The sequence below is a fragment of the Typopeltis vanoorti genome, chromosome 7, assembly GCF_054136105.1.
Source record: "Typopeltis vanoorti isolate ZY-2024b chromosome 7, IOZ_Tvanoo_1.0, whole genome shotgun sequence".
NCBI classification, from domain to species: Eukaryota; Metazoa; Arthropoda; class Arachnida; order Uropygi; family Thelyphonidae; genus Typopeltis; species Typopeltis vanoorti.
In genome coordinates, this window is record NC_143555.1 from 47128682 (window position 1) to 47150723 (window position 22042).

Consider the following 22042-nt stretch of genomic DNA (forward strand, 5'->3'; position numbering starts at 1 on the left):
ACAATTATTTACAAAAATATAATTATCTTGCAAAGACAAGTCAAAGATCAGATCATGTGACCGAGTATCATGCAAAGCAAGTCTGGCTCCACAAGTGCTATCTATTTTCTCGTTGTTTTTGTGACTTTTATTATTTGTCTTTCCTATTAAATTCTTTATGGATAATTAATATAAATTCAATCTTCATTATTAACAATGCATGAAAGCAAACTACATTTAAGTTTTGGGAAACTATGCAAAACTGAAGGTGAATAGCAGGGAGCAGAAAACTTGTGATGGTAGAACAGAACCATGAGTTCTGTTGTACCATCAACATAAAACAATTAGGTGAAATGTGCTTTCCAAAACAAAAGGCTCAAGGAATTCATTTGGTTGTGTGTTACCAGGCATTACAAAATTTGCATTTTGTAATACCTAAACAAAATATCCTATGCTGCTGTCAGAAACTCAAGATTGCTACAGGGTTTTCAATGAACTTTCAAAGTGGAGAGGTTTCATGAAGCATCCAATTCTCACAAAAGATGTTATGACAGACATGGCCAGAAATCACCCAGAAAATCCCTTTAACTGCTTGCCAAAAGAATATGGATTCTAAAAATGTTTTAACACCTTACGTGCTTTTTTTTTTTTTTTTTTTTTTAAACATAGCCTATTATATAGTTAAATGCAATAAACCATTTGTTAATCTCAAAAGCTTAATAGCTTGCTAAATAAGCATAAGATAGATACAGGTCAGTAGAACAGCATCTGAATGATATGAAATGTAAAGAATTTGTATCAGTTATTGATGATGTTATTAAACAAGAATTAAAGAAATCAAAGACTCCAGGAGAGCGAGTCTTCCTTTAAATCAGGAGTATCAAACTCAAATGGACCGCGAGCCATTTGCTATAAAAGTGTATCTCAAGTGGGCTGCAAAATATTTTCGACTAAAAAACCTTCACTAATTAGAATCAAAGGGAAGTGAAAGAACGAGTATAAATAAATTGGAAAATTAATAACAAAAATTTTATTTATTCTAAATGACAAGACATAAAATAATAGTATAATGATTATGACAACTAAAAAAAAATAAAGAATATTTTTATTATATTTATATTATGGGAATAAAAGGCGTTAGCTGAATTTGTTTTATTAATATTTACAATACATGGCATTTAAACCAAATTAAACCGAAATTAATTTTATTGTTGCTTTGCATTTGAGTTATTGGGTGCACTCACACACAGTTTTTAGTTAGATACTGCGTTTGCCGGTGCAACTCGAGCAAACCATATGGACAACATATGGTTTTGCTCGAGTCTAAACAGCATGGTTAATGTGGGAGGAGACATGTGTTATCCCAGTTGTCTCTAATCGAACTAAAGAAATATATTACACATGTTGAGAAATATAATACATAATATATATCTGTACTTTATTCAGTGGTATAATAAAACTACTTGTTTTCCTTGCATCTGCAATATAGTGGCAGGGGAGGGCATATTGTTTGCCGCAGGGATAGTTATCACCCCGACTTGAAAGTAGTTAAACTTTATTTTCATGTACGATGTTTATTTAAATTTTTTTTTTTTTTTTTTTTTGTAAAGTAAAATCAGGGGTATGAGTGATACGAGAGGAAGAATTATATTCGAGTAAATACGGTATTTCTGTTTTATTATAAAAAGCAACCATCCTTTTTCTTCATCTTTCCTTGAGGCGTCGCACGCTGCAAGAAATTGCTTTGGGGGCCGCATGCGGCCAGAGGCCACCAGTTTGACACCCCTGCCTTAGATGCTTCTACAGATATTTCAAATAAGGAAGTTTTTCTTTATATGAGGTAGAGAATTAAAAATCAAACTGAAAGGGGCATTTGTTTCCATAATTTCTCTTTAAAACTCAACAGTTGCTGGATACTTGGATAGAAAGCAAGTGAAATTAATAAATTATTCTTAGCATGGGAGACTGGTAATTGGTTTGTGGGCACTAAAAAGATGGAGCATGAAACAAGCTGGGAAAAAAGCAAATGGACTGGTGACAAAATTAAAGAGACGTGCCAGACCTTATATCAAAGAGTTTAGAAGGAGGGTCATAATCGAAAATGACATTATGTGCAGGCAATGCAGACATTGTGGTGTGGAATGAGTTTGATGGGCGAAAGGATTTATACAAGAGGATGGCCTGCATTTGAATGGATTTGGTGCATGGACACTGGAAAAAGGGTTGCTGAATGAAGTGAAAATGGATGTGTAGAACCAGGGAAACTAGAACTACAAGGGGGGGGGGGGAGAGTGGATATGCAGACATCAGTGAGATAGTTGAATGTAAGAATGTATATAATGTACCCAAGCCAGTACTATGGACAAAAAATCAGAATGGAATAGTTAGAATAACGCATCAAGATAGGGGTGGGACAAAGGGATCACTTCACTTCATGTATACTAATGCCAAGAGTATTAGGAACAAGAAGGAAGAATTTTTGGCCTTGATTGGCTCTTCCTGGCCACATGTTATTGGCATTAGTGAAACATGGCTGACGGAAGATGATATAGTTAGTGGGATAGAATGTGTAGGTTATAGTGTGTTTAGGAGGGACAGAGAGAATAAAATGGGGGGAGGGGTATAATTGATGATAGCTGATGAACTGCAGCCAAGGAAAATGGAAGTTGTATTGCAGGATAGTGAAAAGAGCTCATTTGAGGCTATTTGGTGTGAGATTGAGACTGGCAGAATAAAATATACAGTTGGGTGCTGCTACAGACCAGGTGATTAAATAGATGGTGGAGATAGTATGCATAAACAAATTGATGAAATGAGTGGAAGGAGGGTAATTATTATGGGGGATTTCAACTATGGTAACATCGATTGGAAGGAGGACAGGACACGTGAGGAAGGAAATGGATTTTATTCAATTATTAAGGGATAACTATCTGAGACAGCATGTAATTGAAAATACTAAGGGTGTGAGAGTGCTTGACCTGGTAATAGCATCTCAAAATTTGACTGTAATGAATATGACCATGTTGTCGCCTATTGGTGAGAGTGATCATAAGGTCTTGACCTGGGAGGTGGCTAAAGGTGTGGAATTTTCGGTTAAGACAGGGTATATGTGGAATTCCTGTGCTGGCAAGTTTGACAAGCTTAAGAGATTGATTGGAACGGTGCCATGGCATGTACAACTGCAAGGGCTGGATATCAATAGAGCATGGGAAGTGGTCAAGGAGCATTTACAGGAGGTTATGGCTGATTGTATACCTAGGGTCTGAATAGTAAAACAAGTAGGGGTTAAATCGATGAACAACACCATTAAGCTTGAGCTGCAAAAAAAAAAAAAAAAAAAAAACAACTGTGGAGGGAATTTAAAGAAAGTGGTGACCTGCAGGCACACGAACAGTATAAAGTGCAGGCCAAAAGGGTAACGAGTGTGGTAAAAAAGCAAAATCATCCTGCTCTTCTGGGATATTGCTCCCCCATACACAACTTGTTGATACCTATCAAACAGCCAGTCTCCAATTCAATATACTAGTCTAATATTCAACCCCATCTGCTCTAGTTTCACCATCAACTTATCATGCGATAATCTATCAAAAGCCTTTGCAAAATCTAAGTATACTACTGTGTATCCATCTTCCACATCCAATGCTGCTATCACCCTTATTAATAAGCATGTAGGTTATTATTCATAGTGAAGAATTTAGGGAGACACAACACACCCATGTTAGAATAATTACTTTATTTAACATTAAGAAATGTAACATTCGACATTTCGACTGCTGTATTGAGGTCATCATCAGGAATACATACATATGTACAAGACATGAGTTACATGGCACCATACAAAAGTAAGATGAATCTAAATGTATGTTAATCATTTACTCTAGCCTGACCTCTGGTGGAAAAAAAATAATAAAATTAAAAAAAACAGAACTACATTAAACAATTTCTAAAGTCCTCTCATATTGAGGATTTTCTTCTGTTTGGGGTTTTTCTAGGTGGATTGAAGATGGGTCCTCCACATTCTTGGAATAATTAAGCCATTTTTGTTCAGATTTGGATGATGTTTCGGCATCATCCAAATGCTGAAACATCTTGATGGTATCCTTTTCGCAGTTAAAAACTTCAAGAAAAGAATTGTTTCTTGAGTTGGCGCTTTGTAAGGTTATGCTCAGTCTCTTGGTATGTATTATCTGTATAATAAAAGTTATTTTCTTGTTATAACCAGCACCATCTATAACTACTACAAATTTTCCTCTGTAAATGTCAAATGACTGTTCCATCTCAGAGACTTAAGGTTCTAAATTAGAGAAAGGGGAGGATGAAAAGTAGCATTTCTGGACACTCTCCATCTGGCATAATTAACAACTGCAGTATATTCTAAACCTACCTTCCCAAACTGATACCATCTCCAAAAATAGGCAGCACATGTCACTTGCTCTAACAGCTATGACCTTAAACTAAAACTTGACATTATCAAAATTATTATGCAGAACGATTTCAGTCTAAAAAGAAATCTCGATCATTAATAGATATAAGCTTGTTTCTAAGAACTGACTCTGTATGAAAAGGCCTAATTTCATATACCAAAATTGGTTCGTAGGGTTCCAGCAAAATCTTAAAAAAACAGTCTCTTTTCTGTCAGTAAAGTATCTTTGATGTTACTTTCCACAAAGAATAAAGTCTTCCCTTTCGCTCCTAATTTATTTTTTTATTTTTATGTGATTCCCACTCATGAAAGGTTGATATACATTAGTACTAGTACTTAAATTAAGGGGATAAAAATCCCTTATTATTTTACAGCCAGTATGCGAAACTCTAAGATCGAAAACTACGATCTACGAGTTCCATGCTGAAGAACTATCAGCGAATCCAAGCATAAGTGACCACTTGGTAGTACAACACCAAGGCAACTCGAAGCAAAGGTGGAACAAGCTCCCTCACTATCCTTGATATTTTCTCATAATGTGAAAACACAGCTCCTAGGAGATGTGATACTACTGTACATTATGAGGAGAGGTCACTGCCCAGACCGTCATGTCACTTGCTCTAACAGCTATGACCTTAAACTAAAACTTGACATTATCAAAATTATTATGCAGAACGATTTCAGTCTAAAAAGAAATCTCGATCATTAATAGATATAAGCTTGTTTCTAAGAACTGACTCTGTATGAAAAGGCCTAATTTCATATACCAAAATTGGTTCGTAGGGTTCCAGCAAAATCTTAAAAAAACAGTCTCTTTTCTGTCAGTAAAGTATCTTTGATGTTACTTTCCACAAAGAATAAAGTCTTCCCTTTCGCTCCTAATTTATTTTTTTATTTTTATGTGATTCCCACTCATGAAAGGTTGATATACATTAGTACTAGTACTTAAATTAAGGGGATAAAAATCCCTTATTATTTTACAGCCAGTATGCGAAACTCTAAGATCGAAAACTACGATCTACGAGTTCCATGCTGAAGAACTATCAGCGAATCCAAGCATAAGTGACCACTTGGTAGTACAACACCAAGGCAACTCGAAGCAAAGGTGGAACAAGCTCCCTCACTATCCTTGATATTTTCTCATAATGTGAAAACACAGCTCCTAGGAGATGTGATACTACTGTACATTATGAGGAGAGGTCACTGCCCAGACCGGTTTCAACCTTTTTTTGAGGTCTCATCAGTGAGTAGGTAGACCTGGATGATATCAAAGTTTAAGTGAAAAGAACTTACATATACCTTCACTATATGAATGCCAGAGTGGTGTGCCCATATGTATTATATAGTATAATTAAGATGAAAAGCCAAATGGCTATATTTTTTGGTTAAGTTAATTAAATTAAGGGGATAAAAATCCCTCATTATTTTACAGCCGGTATGTGAAACTCTAAGATCGAAAACCATGATATACAAGTTTCATGCCGAAGAACTATCGGCAAATCCAAGCGTAAGTGACCACTTGGTAGTACAACACCAATGCAACTCGAAGCAAAGGTGGAGCAAGCTCCCTCACTAACCTTGATATTTTCTCATAATGTGAAAACAACTCCTAGGAGACGTAATACTGCTTTACATTATGAGGTCACTGCCCAGACTGGTTTCAACCTTTTTTGAGGTCACATCAGTGAGTAGGTAGGCCTGGATGATATCAAAGTTTAAGTGAAAAGAACACATGCTCTTTTCACTTAAACTTTAAGTGAAAAGAACTTAAAAGAACTTAAAGTGAAAACTTACATATACCTTCACTATATGAATGCCAGAGTGGTGTGCCCATATGTATTATATAGTATAATTAAGATGAAAAGCCAAATGGCTATATTTTTTGGTGAAGTTAATTTTCACTTACACTTTGATATCATCCAGGTCTACCTACTCACTGATGAGACCTCAAAAAAGGTTGAAACCAGTCTGGACAGTGACCACTCCTCATAATGTAAAGCAGTATTACATCTCTTAGGAGCTGTGTTTTCACATTATGAGAAAATATCAAGGATAGTGAGGGAGCTTGCTCCACCTCTGCTACGAGTTGCCTTGGTGTTGTACTGCCAAGTGGTCACTTATACTTGGATTCACCGATAGTTCTTCGGTATGAAACTCATAGATCGTAGTTTTCGATCTTAGAGTTTCGCATACTGGCTGTAAAACAATAAGGGATTTTTATCCCCTTAATTTAATTAACTTCGCCAGAAAATATAGCCATTTGGCTTTTCATCTTAATTATAATATAATATATATATGGGCACACCACTCTGACATTCGTATAGTGAAGGTATGCGAGTTCTTTTCACTTAAACTTTGATATCAGAGACCCTATGTCAGAGACTACTTCACAGTCTAAGTTCAATATAAAAGGTGAAACTCCCGTCAGAAGAAGTCAGAGGTTCCCATATGAGTAATTCCGCAACAACAATCTAGGACATATGCGGATGTAACTCGTCCTAAACAGTCATCCTGTGAACAGACAACACCACACACAAATCTGGCAGCTATCATTACCTCTTTTCTCGTAAATATGCTGTTGGATTTCAGCAGATCCAACCCTTAACAAAGTTCTACTAGCAGATTTCTAAAGGACACACAAACCATTATTTCAGCACGCACTAATGAACAGTAACAAAGTAAAACCAGAATCTCTGGAGATCATTGCACGGAAAGCAAATGGCCTTAGGAGTAAGATTTTAGAACTTCAAAATTTCGTCCAAAGACATCAGCCAGATGCCCTTTTACTAAATAAGACACACCTAAGACCTTCAAACAACCCCAAAATTTGTGGATACCAACTGTACAGAGCTGATAGACTATCCCACAGAGGAGGAGGCACGGCAATTTTCATTAAAAATTTCATCTCTCATCACTCCATAAACATCCCTCCTACTACCAACCTCGAGGTCACTGGCATTGAGATTCTCACGAGTTCTATCGCAAATTAAAAATTTTCGCAGCATATCATCCTCCACATAAATCATTACTGTTCTCAGATTTGAATGCCTTATTCGATACCGGAGAGCCTATCATTATGGCAGGTGATTTAAATGCCAAGCATTCAACCTGGAACAGCCGTTCCACCAACAAAAATGGACAGATATACTACAAAACTATGCTGGTTTCAACAACCTTCTTGTAATAGGTCCCACTGATCCCACCCATCACAACACTTATGGTCAGGCTGATGTGTTGGACATTGCCATATTGCAGCACATCAGACTCCAATACAATTTAATGACGATTAATGATCTGTCATCAGACCATAACTCAATACGATTAAAATTGGGAAACATTGAAAAATTATCCCCCCCCCCCCTCACTCATTCCTTGGGAAAGGCTCTCCAAGTTACTTCCAAAATATGTTGGTCCTGTTCCCATCATTAAATCAAAAGAGGAAATTGAAATAGCTGTTAAAAATTTAACAGAACAGATTAAAACAGCCTGTGCAGCAGTTACTACCCCTGCAACTATCTGCAAGTCCAACCACTTGCCAGAAGATATTATGAATCTGATTAGAGAAAAAAATAAGGCAAGAAAAAGATATCACAACACCAGGGTGCCGCAAGACAAATGGATCTTGAACAGGTTCAACTCTGCAGTGAGAGATGCCCTTGCAGCCCATAGAACTCAACTCTGGGAAGAAAAACTAACCTCCATCTCTACTGATAACCACTCCATATGGAATCTCATCCAAAAGATTAAAAACAGAAATAAACCTCTTCCCCCCCCCAAAACAGATTCAGGTCTCATCCACATGGATGCTGATAAAGCTAAAGCAATAGCAAATCACCTTGAAAAACAATGTAAACCTGCATATGATCACCTCAATTTTAACCCATATATACAAGATTCACCGTAATGTCAGATATTCACTCCATTCTGCTCTCACATATTCTACTCAAATTGCAGTAATAGCATATATTTCAGCACCTCACCTGCTGAAATATATGCTATTATTAAGAAGTTCAAGAACAAAAAGGCTCCTGGACCCAATGGTATCTCTAACAAAGTAATAAAGCTTCTACCATGTAGAACTATTGTCCATCTAACAAATATAATTAACTCCATCCTTCACTACAAATATTTCCCTTCGTACTGAAAACTGGCAGACATAATACTGATCTGTAAACCTGGAAAAGATCCCAGATTGCCTCAAAATTACAGACCAATCAGCCTCATCTCTAATCTCGGCAAAATTGCTGAGAAGGTAATTCTTACCAGACTTCAAGATTCAGTATTCTGATTAAATATCCTGCCTGAGGAGCAGTTTGGCTTCCGACAGTCGCATAGCACCACGCAGCAAATACACAGATTGGTGGAACATGTCATCATGGGTTTTAACTGGCGTTAAAGCACTGGGGCTGTTTTCCTTGACATAGCCAGTGCATCTGACAAGGTTTGGCATTATGGTTTGCTATACAAACTGATATCATCTGGTGTACCAATCAGAATCATTCACCTTATAAAGACATACCTCTACGATAGGCGCATGCAAGTCAGGATGTGTGGGGGTAGTCTCGACACAAAAACGCATCTTGGCTGGAGTTCCTCAAGGATCCTTACTAGCACCAATCCTATTCTCCTTATACTTGCATGATATACCACACAACCCATTATCTTCAATTAAAGCCCTATACGCTGATGATACAGCGATATTAGCCAGATCTTTAAAGCCTCACCTAGCCATCAAGAAACTACAAGAAAACCTACTGCTAATCGAACAATATTTTTCCAAATGGCGACTCCAAGCGAATCCCCTGAAGAGCATAGCCATCCTATTCTCCAGCAGATCACTACTTCCTAAAGAAGATATTCTCCTTTTCAACACTAAAATTCTGTGGAAAAATGAGATCAAATATCTTGGTGTAATATTAGACAGAAAACTAACTTTCAGCTCCCATATCAAAACTCTCTGTGCAAACACATCAAAATCCATAGCCCAGCTCTATCCGCAAATTAACAGAAACAGTAAGCTGAGCACCAGAATCAAAACTTCTCATATACAAACTGATGGTTCGTCCAACATTCACCTATGCTTCACCAGCCTGGAGTTATACTTACAAATTCTAATATTCTCAAATTACAACATATCCAGAATAAATGTCTCAGAATGATCCTGGGTGCTCCATAGTTCATCCGAACTGTCCAGCTACATCAGGACACAAATGTCCCCTATATTTACACTTTCATGCAGACTATAGCAATCAAATTCTTTTCAAAAGCATCTGTGCACCCTAACAAACTGACCCAACTGGCTGCAGATTATGACGCAATGGATTATTTCAAACATAAAAGACCTAAAGCCATCCTAAACTTCAACACTGAGGACTAATCTCCTAGCCCACTCAGGGCGAGCAATTAGCTCAAACTTTCTCCACTCACAGTTTCCCTCAAGATAGCCGGGAATATGAAAAGCTTTTGCTTCACCCCTTATGTCAGTAAAGTTGATACTTTGATATCATCCAGGTCTACCTACTCACCGATAAGACCACAAAAGAGGTTGAAACTGGTGTGGGCAATGACCTCTCCTCATAATGTAAAGCAGTATTACATCTCTTAGGAGCTGTGTTTTCACATTATGAGAAAATATCAAGGATAGTGAGGGAGCTTGCTCCACCTCTGCTATGAGTTGCCTTGGTGTTGTACTACCAAGTGGTCACTTATGCTTGGATTCGCCGATAGTTCTTCGGCATGAAACTCGTAGATCGTAGTTTTTTTCGATCTTAGAGTTTCGCATACTGGCTGTAAAATAATAAGGGATTTTTATCCCCTTAATTTAATTAACTTTGCCAGAAAATATAACTGTTTGGCTGTTCATCTTAATTATACATTAGTACTGTAAGAGGTTGGGATTTTTTTCTATTTTTATTAATTATATATATTTTAATATTTATTTATTTATACTGTTTTAGACAGTCCAGAAATGCTACTCTAGAGACCAAACATAGAAATTTTTTTTCAAGCCACTTGATGCCTCCAATAAGCAGGGCATGGTCTCAAAACTGGACAATGAACTTCTTTTACCACCTAAAAACAATCATAAACAATCATGCCTACAGCAGGATTCAAACCTGTGACCTGTAGGTTGCAGAGTGGATATACTAACCACTCAGGTGTTTACCAGGTTCCTTGTGATTAACCTTCTCTCATACTTGAGATAAACAGGGTCATTCTGTAGAGAACGAGGTTGCAAGGGCATCAATCCAACAGTTATGAAAAATCCCAGGAGTCTGGTTAAGCAGTGTAGTAGCATTTCAGTGATCTCTTTCAATAAATGCTCAAATTTAAAATGGCATTATTATAAAAGATGGATAATTTGATGAAGATTTTGTGGTCTATGTTAAAGACCCATCCATCTTTTATGATGCCATTTTAAATTTAAGTGTTTATTGAAAGAGCACTGAAGTGCTACTATACTGCCCGGATTTGAACTGAAATTTTCTTACCAAAAATGTGGAAAAGCAATTCTTATTAACTGTAAACAATGACTTGTTTAATTGTATATTTGTAAAAACCCTATACTATACCATAGAACTTCTCTTGAAATCCATGCATCATTCTATTGTTTTGAACTGTCAATTACACAAAGATTATCTGTAATTTTTCAGATAAATTATCTCATTATATACCTCATTCATATAATTGGTGCTGTATTCATGCTCGCAAGTGTTTCTGGAAAACTGAATGCTACTTGAATGTCTTAGTAGTCATCCTCTTATCCACATAACAGCTTTGTAGCCATCCCCATTTACTCCAAGCCAAGGTAATAGATGTGAGGTGCCATTAAATGCCTATGCAAAGTTTTATAATAAAGTGAATCAACTGTCACTTTGTTATAAAAAATAAGTATATTACTATGCATATTTGTATTCTCAAACCCATCACGTTCTTATCCTACACAGTATCATATTCCTATCCCCCAATTCCCAAATTCTGACCTTAACTTTTTTGATACTTGATCATCATTCTGCTTTTGAAAAACTAACCAATCTAGAGTTTAATACTTCTGTGTTGGAAGTATGTGAATCCCATCCATTAAAGTTTGTAAATTGATAGTACATTAATTGGTAAATTTAATAGTACATTAATTTATCTAAGTACTATTAGATAAATCAAACTGAGCTTTTTCTCAAACCAATTCAGAGATTTCTGAAGATTTTATAACATACAAAGCATCTTCAAGTTCATCTTTTGTTTTGTGTGTGGGGGGGGAGAAAGGGAAGTAATACTTATTAGTAGTACAGTGTCACCTAGTCTTTTTTGAATATTAAGTTAGCTAGTAAACTGCATTTAAAAATTCTAACTCCTGGTTACAACTCCTTCCCTTCGATATCGGGAAATATACAAATTTGATACTGGTTGCACCTAAGCGAGTTTCGATTAAACAATTTCCTTTGAAAATTTTTGTATGTGCTGAGAATGAACAAAAAGGCAAGGCAAGGCATAACATATTACCACACAACAACGAAAGGTTAAGTAAAGTCTAGTCATGAAGTATCTTCTCAAGGAGTCTACTTGTATATAGAGCCTACTACCTCAGTATCTAATAATGCAAAAACATTATGGGAAGGGTCATAACAAGACCTGCTGTGACTGTTACTGAGATCTCATCATGTGGGAATTAGACCCAGGAAGATACTATAATGAAATCAATGCAGAAGCTATATTTTCCATATACCAGTAGAGGGAGATTATCTAAATTCTAGTTGTAAGAGCACTAAGTAAACAGAAAGGCTATGAAGTGGTTTTCAACTGCATGAAATTTGGACAACAATAGATAATCACAAAAGAACAGAATTATTTTAAATTATCTAGGAACATTATGTATCAAGTTTAATAAGCAGTGTATTTTAATTATATGAAGTTCAGAATGACAAAAGAACTTTGTATCAAATTGACATTCTTAGTAATTCGTTACGATAAAGAGCCTATTTTTTCGGCTGCGTAAATTAAGTTCAGGGGATAATAAATCCCTCATTATTTTAAAGCCAGATACAAAACTTAGAGATCTAAATCTAAGAGTTTCATGCCGAAGAATTATCATGAGTCTAAGCATAAGTCAACACCTGGGTAGTACAACACTAGAGCAACTTGGAGCAAGCTCTGTCACTATCCTTAATATTTTCTCATAATATAAAATGCAGCTCCTTGGAGATGTATTACTGTTTTACATTATGAGGAGAGGTCACTACCCAGACCGGTTTCAACCTTTATTGAAGTCTCAGCAGTGAGTAGGTAGACCTGGAATACCAAGGTTTAAGTTAACCGAACTTACATATACCCGCTACTAATGAATTGCCAGACCGGTGTACCCATATGGGTACACCGGTCTGGCAGCTCCTAGGCGCTGCGTTTTACATTATGAAAAAATATTAAGGATAGTGATGGAGCTTGCTCCACCTTTGCTCCGAGTTGCCCTAGTGTTGTACTACCCAAGCTTGGACTTGCCGATAGTTCTTCGGCATGAAACTCTTAGATTTCGATCTCCGAGTTTCGTATTCGTATTTTAAATAATGAGGATTTATTATCCCCTTAACTTAATTCTTAGTAATTAAAAAACTGAATCACAAGAAATATGATATTTAAAGTTAATTAAAAATTGATTCTCATATCTTCAGCTGTCTACAAACTAAAATTTTCTCAACCACTTACTTGCAAGATGGCTATGACCACAACCAACAGAACAACCACCCGTCTCCAAATAGCAGGCATGATGAGTTACGCTCAGGTAATATACTACATTTTCAGTTTTTCATCTCTTGTAAGAAATTATGAAGAGCATTTTCCTTTTCTTATATGTAATAACCGAAAACTGATCTGAAATTAAATGTTTTGAAAATATTAATGTATTTTTTAAATTCAGTATTTTTCTATATCTACTTATTTCAAATCCACTCATTATCTTACTTTTTTTTTTATCACCTACTATTATCTGTGTGTTAAGACTTAAGTGCTGTGAGAACATCATGTTGGAGGTTTAATGGAATATTATGTACTGGGAAAGGATTAAAACCAATTTTAATGCTTCCAATATTTCGTCTCAGACATCTTTAGGGATTACAAATAACTTTTCTAACAACACACTCAAATACGATACAATACTAAGTGAAACACGTGGGCGACTCTAAAGTCTTATCTAGGTGGTGCACCTTCTATGGGCCTTTGTAGGAGGCCTAGGATGTAAAGTGGGATCTCTGATAATTAATGTTTCCCAAATTTTGGGAAGTTTTATGTAACCATATTTATTTAAATTCAGTTGGTTTCTGAGTGCTGCCACAGATTCTAAAAACATTTAAGGAGGTTAATGAAAGAAACACTAATCGACGTTAGTGCAGCACTACTTCATTAATCTTGTTACAGTTTGATTTTTTCAAAAAGCATTCTGATTGGTACCTTAATATTTAAATTTCGACATGGAAAGAAAGCTCAGGCAAATAATTCAAAAGGAAACAACACAATGTTATCATAACACTGCTATTATTAAATAGGTGCACCAGCATAATATAAGTAATAAAACATGAAATGAAAAGATAATTTAAAGGATAATTTTCTTCTAAACGATACAAGCACTGAAACAATATTTTCTTGAAAAACATTGTTTTTTTGCATCCGTGGAAAAAATACTGGACATAATAAAATGCCTGCTGCAGTTTCCTGCAAACTATAATAAAGAGGACTTTTCCAGAAAATTCTGGACGTGTTAGGACTCTTAGGGGGTGTTTAAGAGTGAAGACTGAATAATTGAGAAGAGACCTCCATATGGCCTTTTGGAGAATGTGGAGAACTGACTGGGGCTCCTGACCTGATGTGCAATCCTCACCTTCTTATGGCACACCCTGTTGTGTGTCTACCTGGATACTGAACGAATGAGCTGACAATTTGGGATTTAGCCAACCAAATTGTATTCTTATTGGCTTAAACCACAACTCAAAATGGTGGAACAGCATGATGGAATTTTATGCAAACTGTTTAACTGGGCAATTTTCGGTTACCCTCCCCCCCCATTGTTTTTGTCAGAGAACTAGAGCAAACAGTGAAACAAACCCAAACCCCAACTCAACATCAGTAGAGATCAAGATTGGCACCATCAATATAAGAAGCATCAATGGAAAAAAAAAATGGAACTAGAAAGAACTGGATAAGTACAGTATCAACATAATAAGTGTTACCAAAACAAAAAAATAAAAAATCAGGTGCGATCTTTCTTAGCAACAAATACAAGATGTTATATTCAGGAAATAACAATCTGGGAAAAGAAGGAGTAGCTATAATATTAAACACTAAATATGAGGATAATCTTGAATGGCAAGCAGTATTAAGTAGAGTGATGTGGGCTAATATCAGAATGGGGAACTGGACAATAAATGAGGAATTTTTCGAGGCATTAGAGAAGGTAGCTGACACAATGCAAAAGGAAAAGTTGGTCCTTGTTAGAAATCTAAACAGCAGAGTAGGAAATGATTACCAGACATAATGCTTTGGGAAAATTGGGAGAAAAAAAAAAGCAAAGATCATGGAAGTATTCGCTAGATTTCTGCTCAGGACATGGAGTAGTTATTAATAACACTATGTTCCCACATAAAAATTCACACATTCACATGGAGAGAAAATACAAGAAATGAGAAAGTCTCATTGATTATGTTATTGTTGACAGTTATGTTGTCCCACTGGTTCAGGACAAGAAGATACAGAGGATTTGAAATAGGAAGTGATCACCATTCAGTACTGAGCAGGATAAAAGCAAACTACATATTGAAAAGAAGGGTGTGTGTAAAAAGTTTTGAAACAAATCAAAGTTGAATAGCTCATATGTGAACTGTAGACTCAAATACACAAACATTATTTGAGAAAAACTGAAATAGTTTGAAAACAAGAACCAAACCTTGGAGATTCAGTGGCATTGACTGACTTCATCTCTCCAAAGCTTGTTGGTATAAGTGAAACTTGGTTAACTGAAGATTATGTCCTAATAGAAATCGAAGGATATAGCATATATCACAGGATAGGGAAGGTAAACACGGTGGTGGAGTGGTGCTCATGATAAGAGATGAATTGTGTGCTCTCAAGGTGGAGAATCTCAGTAGAAATAACACTAATGGAATTGAAAGTATATGATGTGAGATGGATGTTTATAGGACAAGATAATTAATGGGATGTTGCTATAGACCAGAGAATATAGATGGTGATGAGCAGAAAATGTTCAGACAAATTAGTTTGGTAAGCACAAAATGAGCAATCATTATGAGGGACCAACTATAGTAACGAATTGGGCAGAGGAGACAGCCAAGAGGGATTATGATCAAGACATTTAAGCTGTTGAAGGGTTATCATATTAACACTGAACAGATTTTTCATATAGTAGAATGAGGAAAAGGAACAACGACAAGAGGCCATTCCTTGAAGATACAAAAGGAGGTGGTGAGTAAAAGGGTTAGAAGGGAACTGAATTTTTGGATTTCTTAAGGGACAACTGTGTTAAAAAGCATGTCGGGAGAGAGTTTTAAAGGATCGATAGGTCTGTATTTGGTCATAGCATCAGATTGTGACTAAGATGACATACTTGCCTTTGATCAGACCACATCTGGATTTCTGTGCTCAGATCTAGTCACCGGGATGTGAAGGAGATGTAACTTTGGAGATGGTACAGAGACAGATGGCATGCAAGGCTGCAGAGTTTGGTAGATGGAAGAACAAGGGGGTTATGATCAAGACATTTAAGCTGTTGAAATGTTATTATCATATTAACACTGAGTAGATTTTTCATATGGTAGAATGAGGGACATGGAATGCATTCCCTGAAAGAGTGGTGATCGACCTGCAGACTGTGGATGATTTTAAGAAGTGGTATGATACTGTGTTCACTAGTGTTGACCTCCAATGATGAGTCTTGCAACTCTATTACGGTCAGGAAAATAATAATAATGAATTAGAGATGGAATGGTATGATGTGTTTCGTGAGGAGAGAAAGGGTAAAAAGGGAAGGGGAGTACTATTGATGATAGAGTTGTGTCCACAAAGCAGAGATGCAAGAGGGAAATAAGCAGCAGTGGTTTTGAGGCAATATGATGTGAGAGAGGTAAATAGAATTAAATACTTAGTCGGATGTTGTTATAGACCTGGTAACGTGGATAGTAGTGACTATGAAATGTATAATCGAATTAGCCAAGCAAATAAGAAATTGGTGATCATTATGGGAGATTTTAATTATGGTAACACAGACTGGGATGATGAGATAGCAACTGGAAGTAAAGAAAATGAGTTTTTCGAGTTTTTGAGGGATTGAGGGTCTTGGATTTGATCATCTCATCAGAGGATGTAAATATAAATGAAGTGTCAAATCATCCTCCAGTTGGTGAGAGTGACCAAGATGTGATTACCTGGATGGTTGCCAGCAGTGTGAGGACCTCTGTGAGAAAAGGGTATATGTGGAACTACAAGGCTGGTGATTATAAGCAGCTCAGGAGACAGCTTGCAGGTGTAGCATGGAATGAGGAGTTAGCTGAAAAGGCGATCAATGCAGATTGGGGAATATTCAAGAACTGTCTAGTAGAAGACATGTCTAAATGCATTAGAAGAATCAGAAAGTTAAATAAGGCAGCTGTGAAATGAGAGGCTGACTGTAAGAGAGCAAGAGGTGTATGGGGAATTGAGCAAACTTGATGCTAATAAGGCTGTGGGACTTGATAATATATAACCATGTATTCTGAAAGAATGTGCCAGGGAACTGACATCTGCCTTGATATATTTTAATATGAGTCTAGCACTGGGTTGAATTCCTTAGGAGCGGAAAGAGGGATTGTGCCGCTTCATAAAGGAGGTGACAGAACTCAATCATCAAATTATAGGCCTGTGAACTAGGATCCAGAAGTGGATTGACAACAATGGTATTATCTTTGATGCACAGCATGGATTTGTTGAAGGGAAGTCATGTTTTAGTAATCTACTTATTACAATAAGGTGATGGTTTCCTTGGACAGAGGAGAAGGACACACAGTAGTATACTTTGATTTTGCAAAGGCTTTTGATAGATTACCGCATGATAAGTTGATAGTCAAACTAGAGCGGATGGGGTTGAATGTTAGATTAGTGCATTGGATCAGAGACTGGCTATCTGATAGCTATCAGCAAGTTATGCATGGAGGGGGGGAGCAATATCCAGGAAGAGGAAAGTTACTAGTGGTGTGCCTCATGGGTAGGTTATAAGGCCATTGCTGTTTAACTTGTATGTTAATGATATTGTCCAAGATTTGGATGGGGATTATTCAGTTGTTTGCAGATGATGAACTATGAAGAGTAGAGAAGATGTTGTGGCTTTACGAGAAGACTTGAATAAATTGAGTGAATGGGTATGAGAGTTCAATATTGAAAAATGTAAGGTTTTAAAATTTGGGAAACAAAGATGGGATGTAGAATTTATGCATGATTGGGATATATTGTTGGAGGTGGAGGAAATAGATCTTGAAGTGATAGTGGATAAGGATCTAAAATTTAATGCACACATTGCCAAAATTGTGAGGACAACACAAGAAATTCTGGGAATGATGCAGAGGACACTGACTTGTAGAAATAAGGAGTTTCTTGTTCCATTGTAAAAAGCTTTGATTTGGCCACACATGGACTTCTGTGCACAGATTTGGTCACTTGCATTTCAAAAGGATGAAGAGATGCTGGAAAGGGTCCGGAGACTGATCTCTGGAATGTCGAATATGAGGAAAGGTTGAGAAAATGCAATTTTCAGTCTAGTGAATAGGAAAAAGAGAGGTGATATGATAGAATAAAATCAAATAGAGACCAACAAGTTAGTAAGGGGGTTGTTACAGGATCAGTGTTGGAGAAGTTTTACAGCAAACAGTGGGAGAACCAGACGACATCCCTGGAAGCTGTATAAAGAAGTGTGAGCAGGGAAGTGAGAAGCAGGTTTTTTGTATACAGAGTTGTGAATGATTGGAATGCCTTACCTGAGAGTGTGGTGTCTGCAGAGAATTTGAGTGTGTTTAAAGCACAGTATAATGAGCTGTGTGTATGAATAAGGACCTCCTAGATGAACCTTTGACTCCATGGGATCTTGGGATAATAATAAAGGATCACATAATAAAAATAAAGGTTCACCATTCAGAATGCAGCTGAAGTTTTCTATGTTACTTCCTATTTTCATAGTTTTCTTCTTTTCATGTCTGATTTTCATGTCAAATTTGTTACAGCTATTATTCAGTTTAGTTAGTGAATCCTGGAGACTTGCATTAAATGTGTTTAGGAGTACATCATCTGCATAAAGCATAGAGTTTGACATCTCCAGTTCCAATATCAGGCTTGATGCCACTTTCTTTCATAACATGATCCATCTAGATCACGGATGCCGAACCTATGGCACATGCGCCAAAAGGGGCACATCGGATGATTAGAAGTGGCGCATTGGACCCCAATGATAATAAAAAAATAAGCCTATTTAGGCAAAAAGTATTAATCAAAAACAGATTTGTAGAAAAAAAGCTTAAACTTCATAAAATTGCTAAAAATAAATTACTATCATGTGCATATCTTTTGCACATTCACTTGTTTGGTCCTGAGGTGCCAAGCGAGCAACAACAATGCATCTTAGGTCAGTTTACAGTTGATACTAATGCCCTAAGCAGTTGTGCTTTGTTCGTCCTTTGTGAACATTTGAAGTTCTTACTTCTTTGAAAGTTAAGCCTTCTTTTTATATTCAGTTACTCGTTGCAATGCAAAAGAAAAACAGAAGGTAATAGTAAACGTGAATTCAATAAACAGTGGGAAAAGTTCTTATTTATAGTGAATCTGTCAGGAAACCTGTTATGCACTGTTTGTGAAAACACTTTCTCTCATAATGAAAGAGATCTTGATAGACACTATAAAACACAAACTGAAATAGAAGGAAACTGAAGATAATGTTTGGGTCTGAGTTATGGAGAGAGAGAATCTTGGTTTTATATTAAATCAATATATCATGGCTGTATTAAATGTCTATATCAACATATTTTTACACTGAGTTTTTAAGGGTACACGAGTTGTATGGCACATGACTCATATACGAAAAAATTGGTGCATGGAATGTAAAAAGTTGGCCATCCCTGATCTAAATGATGAATAAGAGTGGATATAATGTGTATCCTTGTCTTACCCTGATTTTACATCACTCTCTTCCTCTATTTCCTTCAATTCTAACTGCTGACTCACAACTTAAATATAGACTATGGATTGCTCTGTATAATGTTCCATTCACTCAATATAATTGTAGTGTTTTAAAAAGCTTTTCTCTGGACACCTTGTCGTATGACTTTTCCAGATCTACAAAACTAAAGCACAGATCCTTGTTCTATTCCCACGATTTCTCAACTATTTGTCTTAAAGTAAAAATCTGATCTTGACAATCCATCTTGCTCTCCTTCAAGTTTCTCTTCCATGATCTTTCTCAACCACTTTTCAAGTATGCTTGCATAAATCTTACCTGGAAAACTTAGTAGAGAAATTCCTCTGCAATTCTCACATTGTTTTATTCTTTTTTTTTTTTTTTTTTTTTTTTTTTTTTTTTTTTTTTTTTTTTTTATAGTGGGTACTATGAGAGCTTTACTCCAATCATTGGGAATTCTACCATCTGTCCTCTGTAGCCACTGCAAAACTTTTATACTTCCATATTCAAGCATTTCTGGTCAAATATCATCTACTCCAGCTGTCTTTCCACATTCCAAATTTTTGACTACTTTTCTACCTCAAATATTGATATGTACTCCTCTTGAAAATTTTCCAAACAAACAAGAACCAAGAACCAAACCTTGGAGTCTCAGTGGCAAACACTTTGCCACTGAGACTCCAAGGTTTGGTTCTTGTTTTCAATTTGTTTCATTTTTTGTTCAATAATGTTTATACAGTTGAGTCCACAATTTACTTGTAAAAGCTGTTCAACTTCAATTCTTTTTAAAACTTTCTTACATACTGTTCTTTTCAATATGATATCCATTTTTATCCTGCTTAGTATTAACTATTGGTCACTTCCAATTTCAAATCCTCTGTACACTCTTGTATCCTGAATGGGCATGAAGATATCCCTATCAACAATGACTTAGTCAATAGCTTTTTTTATTTCTCGTGTCTTCTCTCCATTGAACTTGTGCACACCTTTATGTTGAAACATAGTTTTAATAATGACTTGTTCATGTCCTGAGCAGAAGTCCACGAAATTATTACCATTACCATTATTATTAGCTTTGCCCTTTTCTCCAAATTTTCCCAAAATGTTCCTACACACACCTGGTGGGATTCATTTCTTACTCTGTTGTTCAGATCTTCAACAAGGACCACTTTTTTTCCCCATTTTCTTTATGTCAGCTACATGTTGTAATGACTCAAAATATTCCTCCACTTCTTCTTTGGAAGAACCTTCTGTGGGAGAATAGAAACAAATAAGTTTCATTGTCCATGTCCCCATTTTAAAGTCTGCCCACAAAACTCTACTTGAAACTGCCTTCCAACCAAGAAGTTTATCTTCATGTTTGGTGTTGAATGCTATCGCTACTCCTTCCTTTCCTTGATCATTATTGCCTGTAAATAGCATCCTGTATTTATTATTTAGTAAGATATCACTATGTAGTAATTTTTCAATTCTTCTGCAATTTTGATTTGATTTTCATTAATACTCCTTATATTAATGGTTGCTATCTGCAGTTCTTCTGATATTGGTTTATTCTTCTTCTAGATGTTGAGTTGGAGCTTGTTCTAGTAACCGATTTTTCACTGTTTGCCCCTGGTTCTCTGACAAAAACAATGGTGCCTTGTTTAACTGGGTGACACCCAAGCGGCATGAAATCTCATATTGCACCATCATATTGGTTTAAGCCAGTAGAGTACAAGAAGGCAATTTGGTCGGCTAAGTCTCTCAAATTGCCTATCCTCATTTGTTCAGTACCCAGTAGATACCTACTAACAGGGTGCACCATGGAAAGGTGAGGATTTGACATTAGGTCAGAGGTGCCAGTTGGTTCTCCGCATTCTTGAAAGGTAATGTGGAGGTCTCCTCCCAGTTATTTGGCTTTGACTTTTAAGTGACCCCCACATAAGATGATGTGAAAGGAATATTCTGAGAATAATAGAGATGAGTTTGAAATATAAAGTGCATGCCAGAAAAATGAGTATCATGCAGAATTTTAAATCTGAATATAAAGGAAATTGGCTGTATAAGCTAAAGGCATCTAAAAGAATATTATCATTATGCCACAAGTAAAAGAGAGCATAAATATAAAAGAATAACTTTACAGAATATAGATGGTACTTTGTCAGAAGTGGATGAATGGTTCAAATAATGAGTGCTAACTTTGCTAAAATCTGTCAACAAGGTGTATGTAACATGGTGTACAGCACTGCTACTGCTATACTGGATAAAGATACAGTGGTACATGAGAAAAGCTGTTGCATAACCTAGAAATGTTCAGCCAAATTGGCTAAGCACTTGATGTGTATATAACTTGACTCTCAGCTCAAGAATCAAAAGAATGTATTATATAGTAGTTTTTCTTGTGCAAGACACTTCTTGTAGAGAAGTGTCTAACTACTGACCAATCAGTATATCTGGAGCAGTTGTGA

General features: G+C 36.3%; 1 protein-coding gene across 1 annotated transcript in view; it reads right to left on the reverse strand.

The window, feature by feature from the left end:
* LOC150104646 (beta-1,4-glucuronyltransferase 1-like) overlaps positions 1 to 22042 on the reverse strand; it is a 330743-nt gene that overhangs the window by 255715 nt on the left and 52986 nt on the right. The window contains exon 2 of the mRNA XM_090395842.1: positions 13100 to 13264. Within this exon, the coding sequence (XP_090251968.1) occupies positions 13100 to 13159 (60 nt within the window). The 5' untranslated portion in view covers positions 13160 to 13264. The remainder of the gene's footprint in view (positions 1 to 13099; positions 13265 to 22042) is intronic.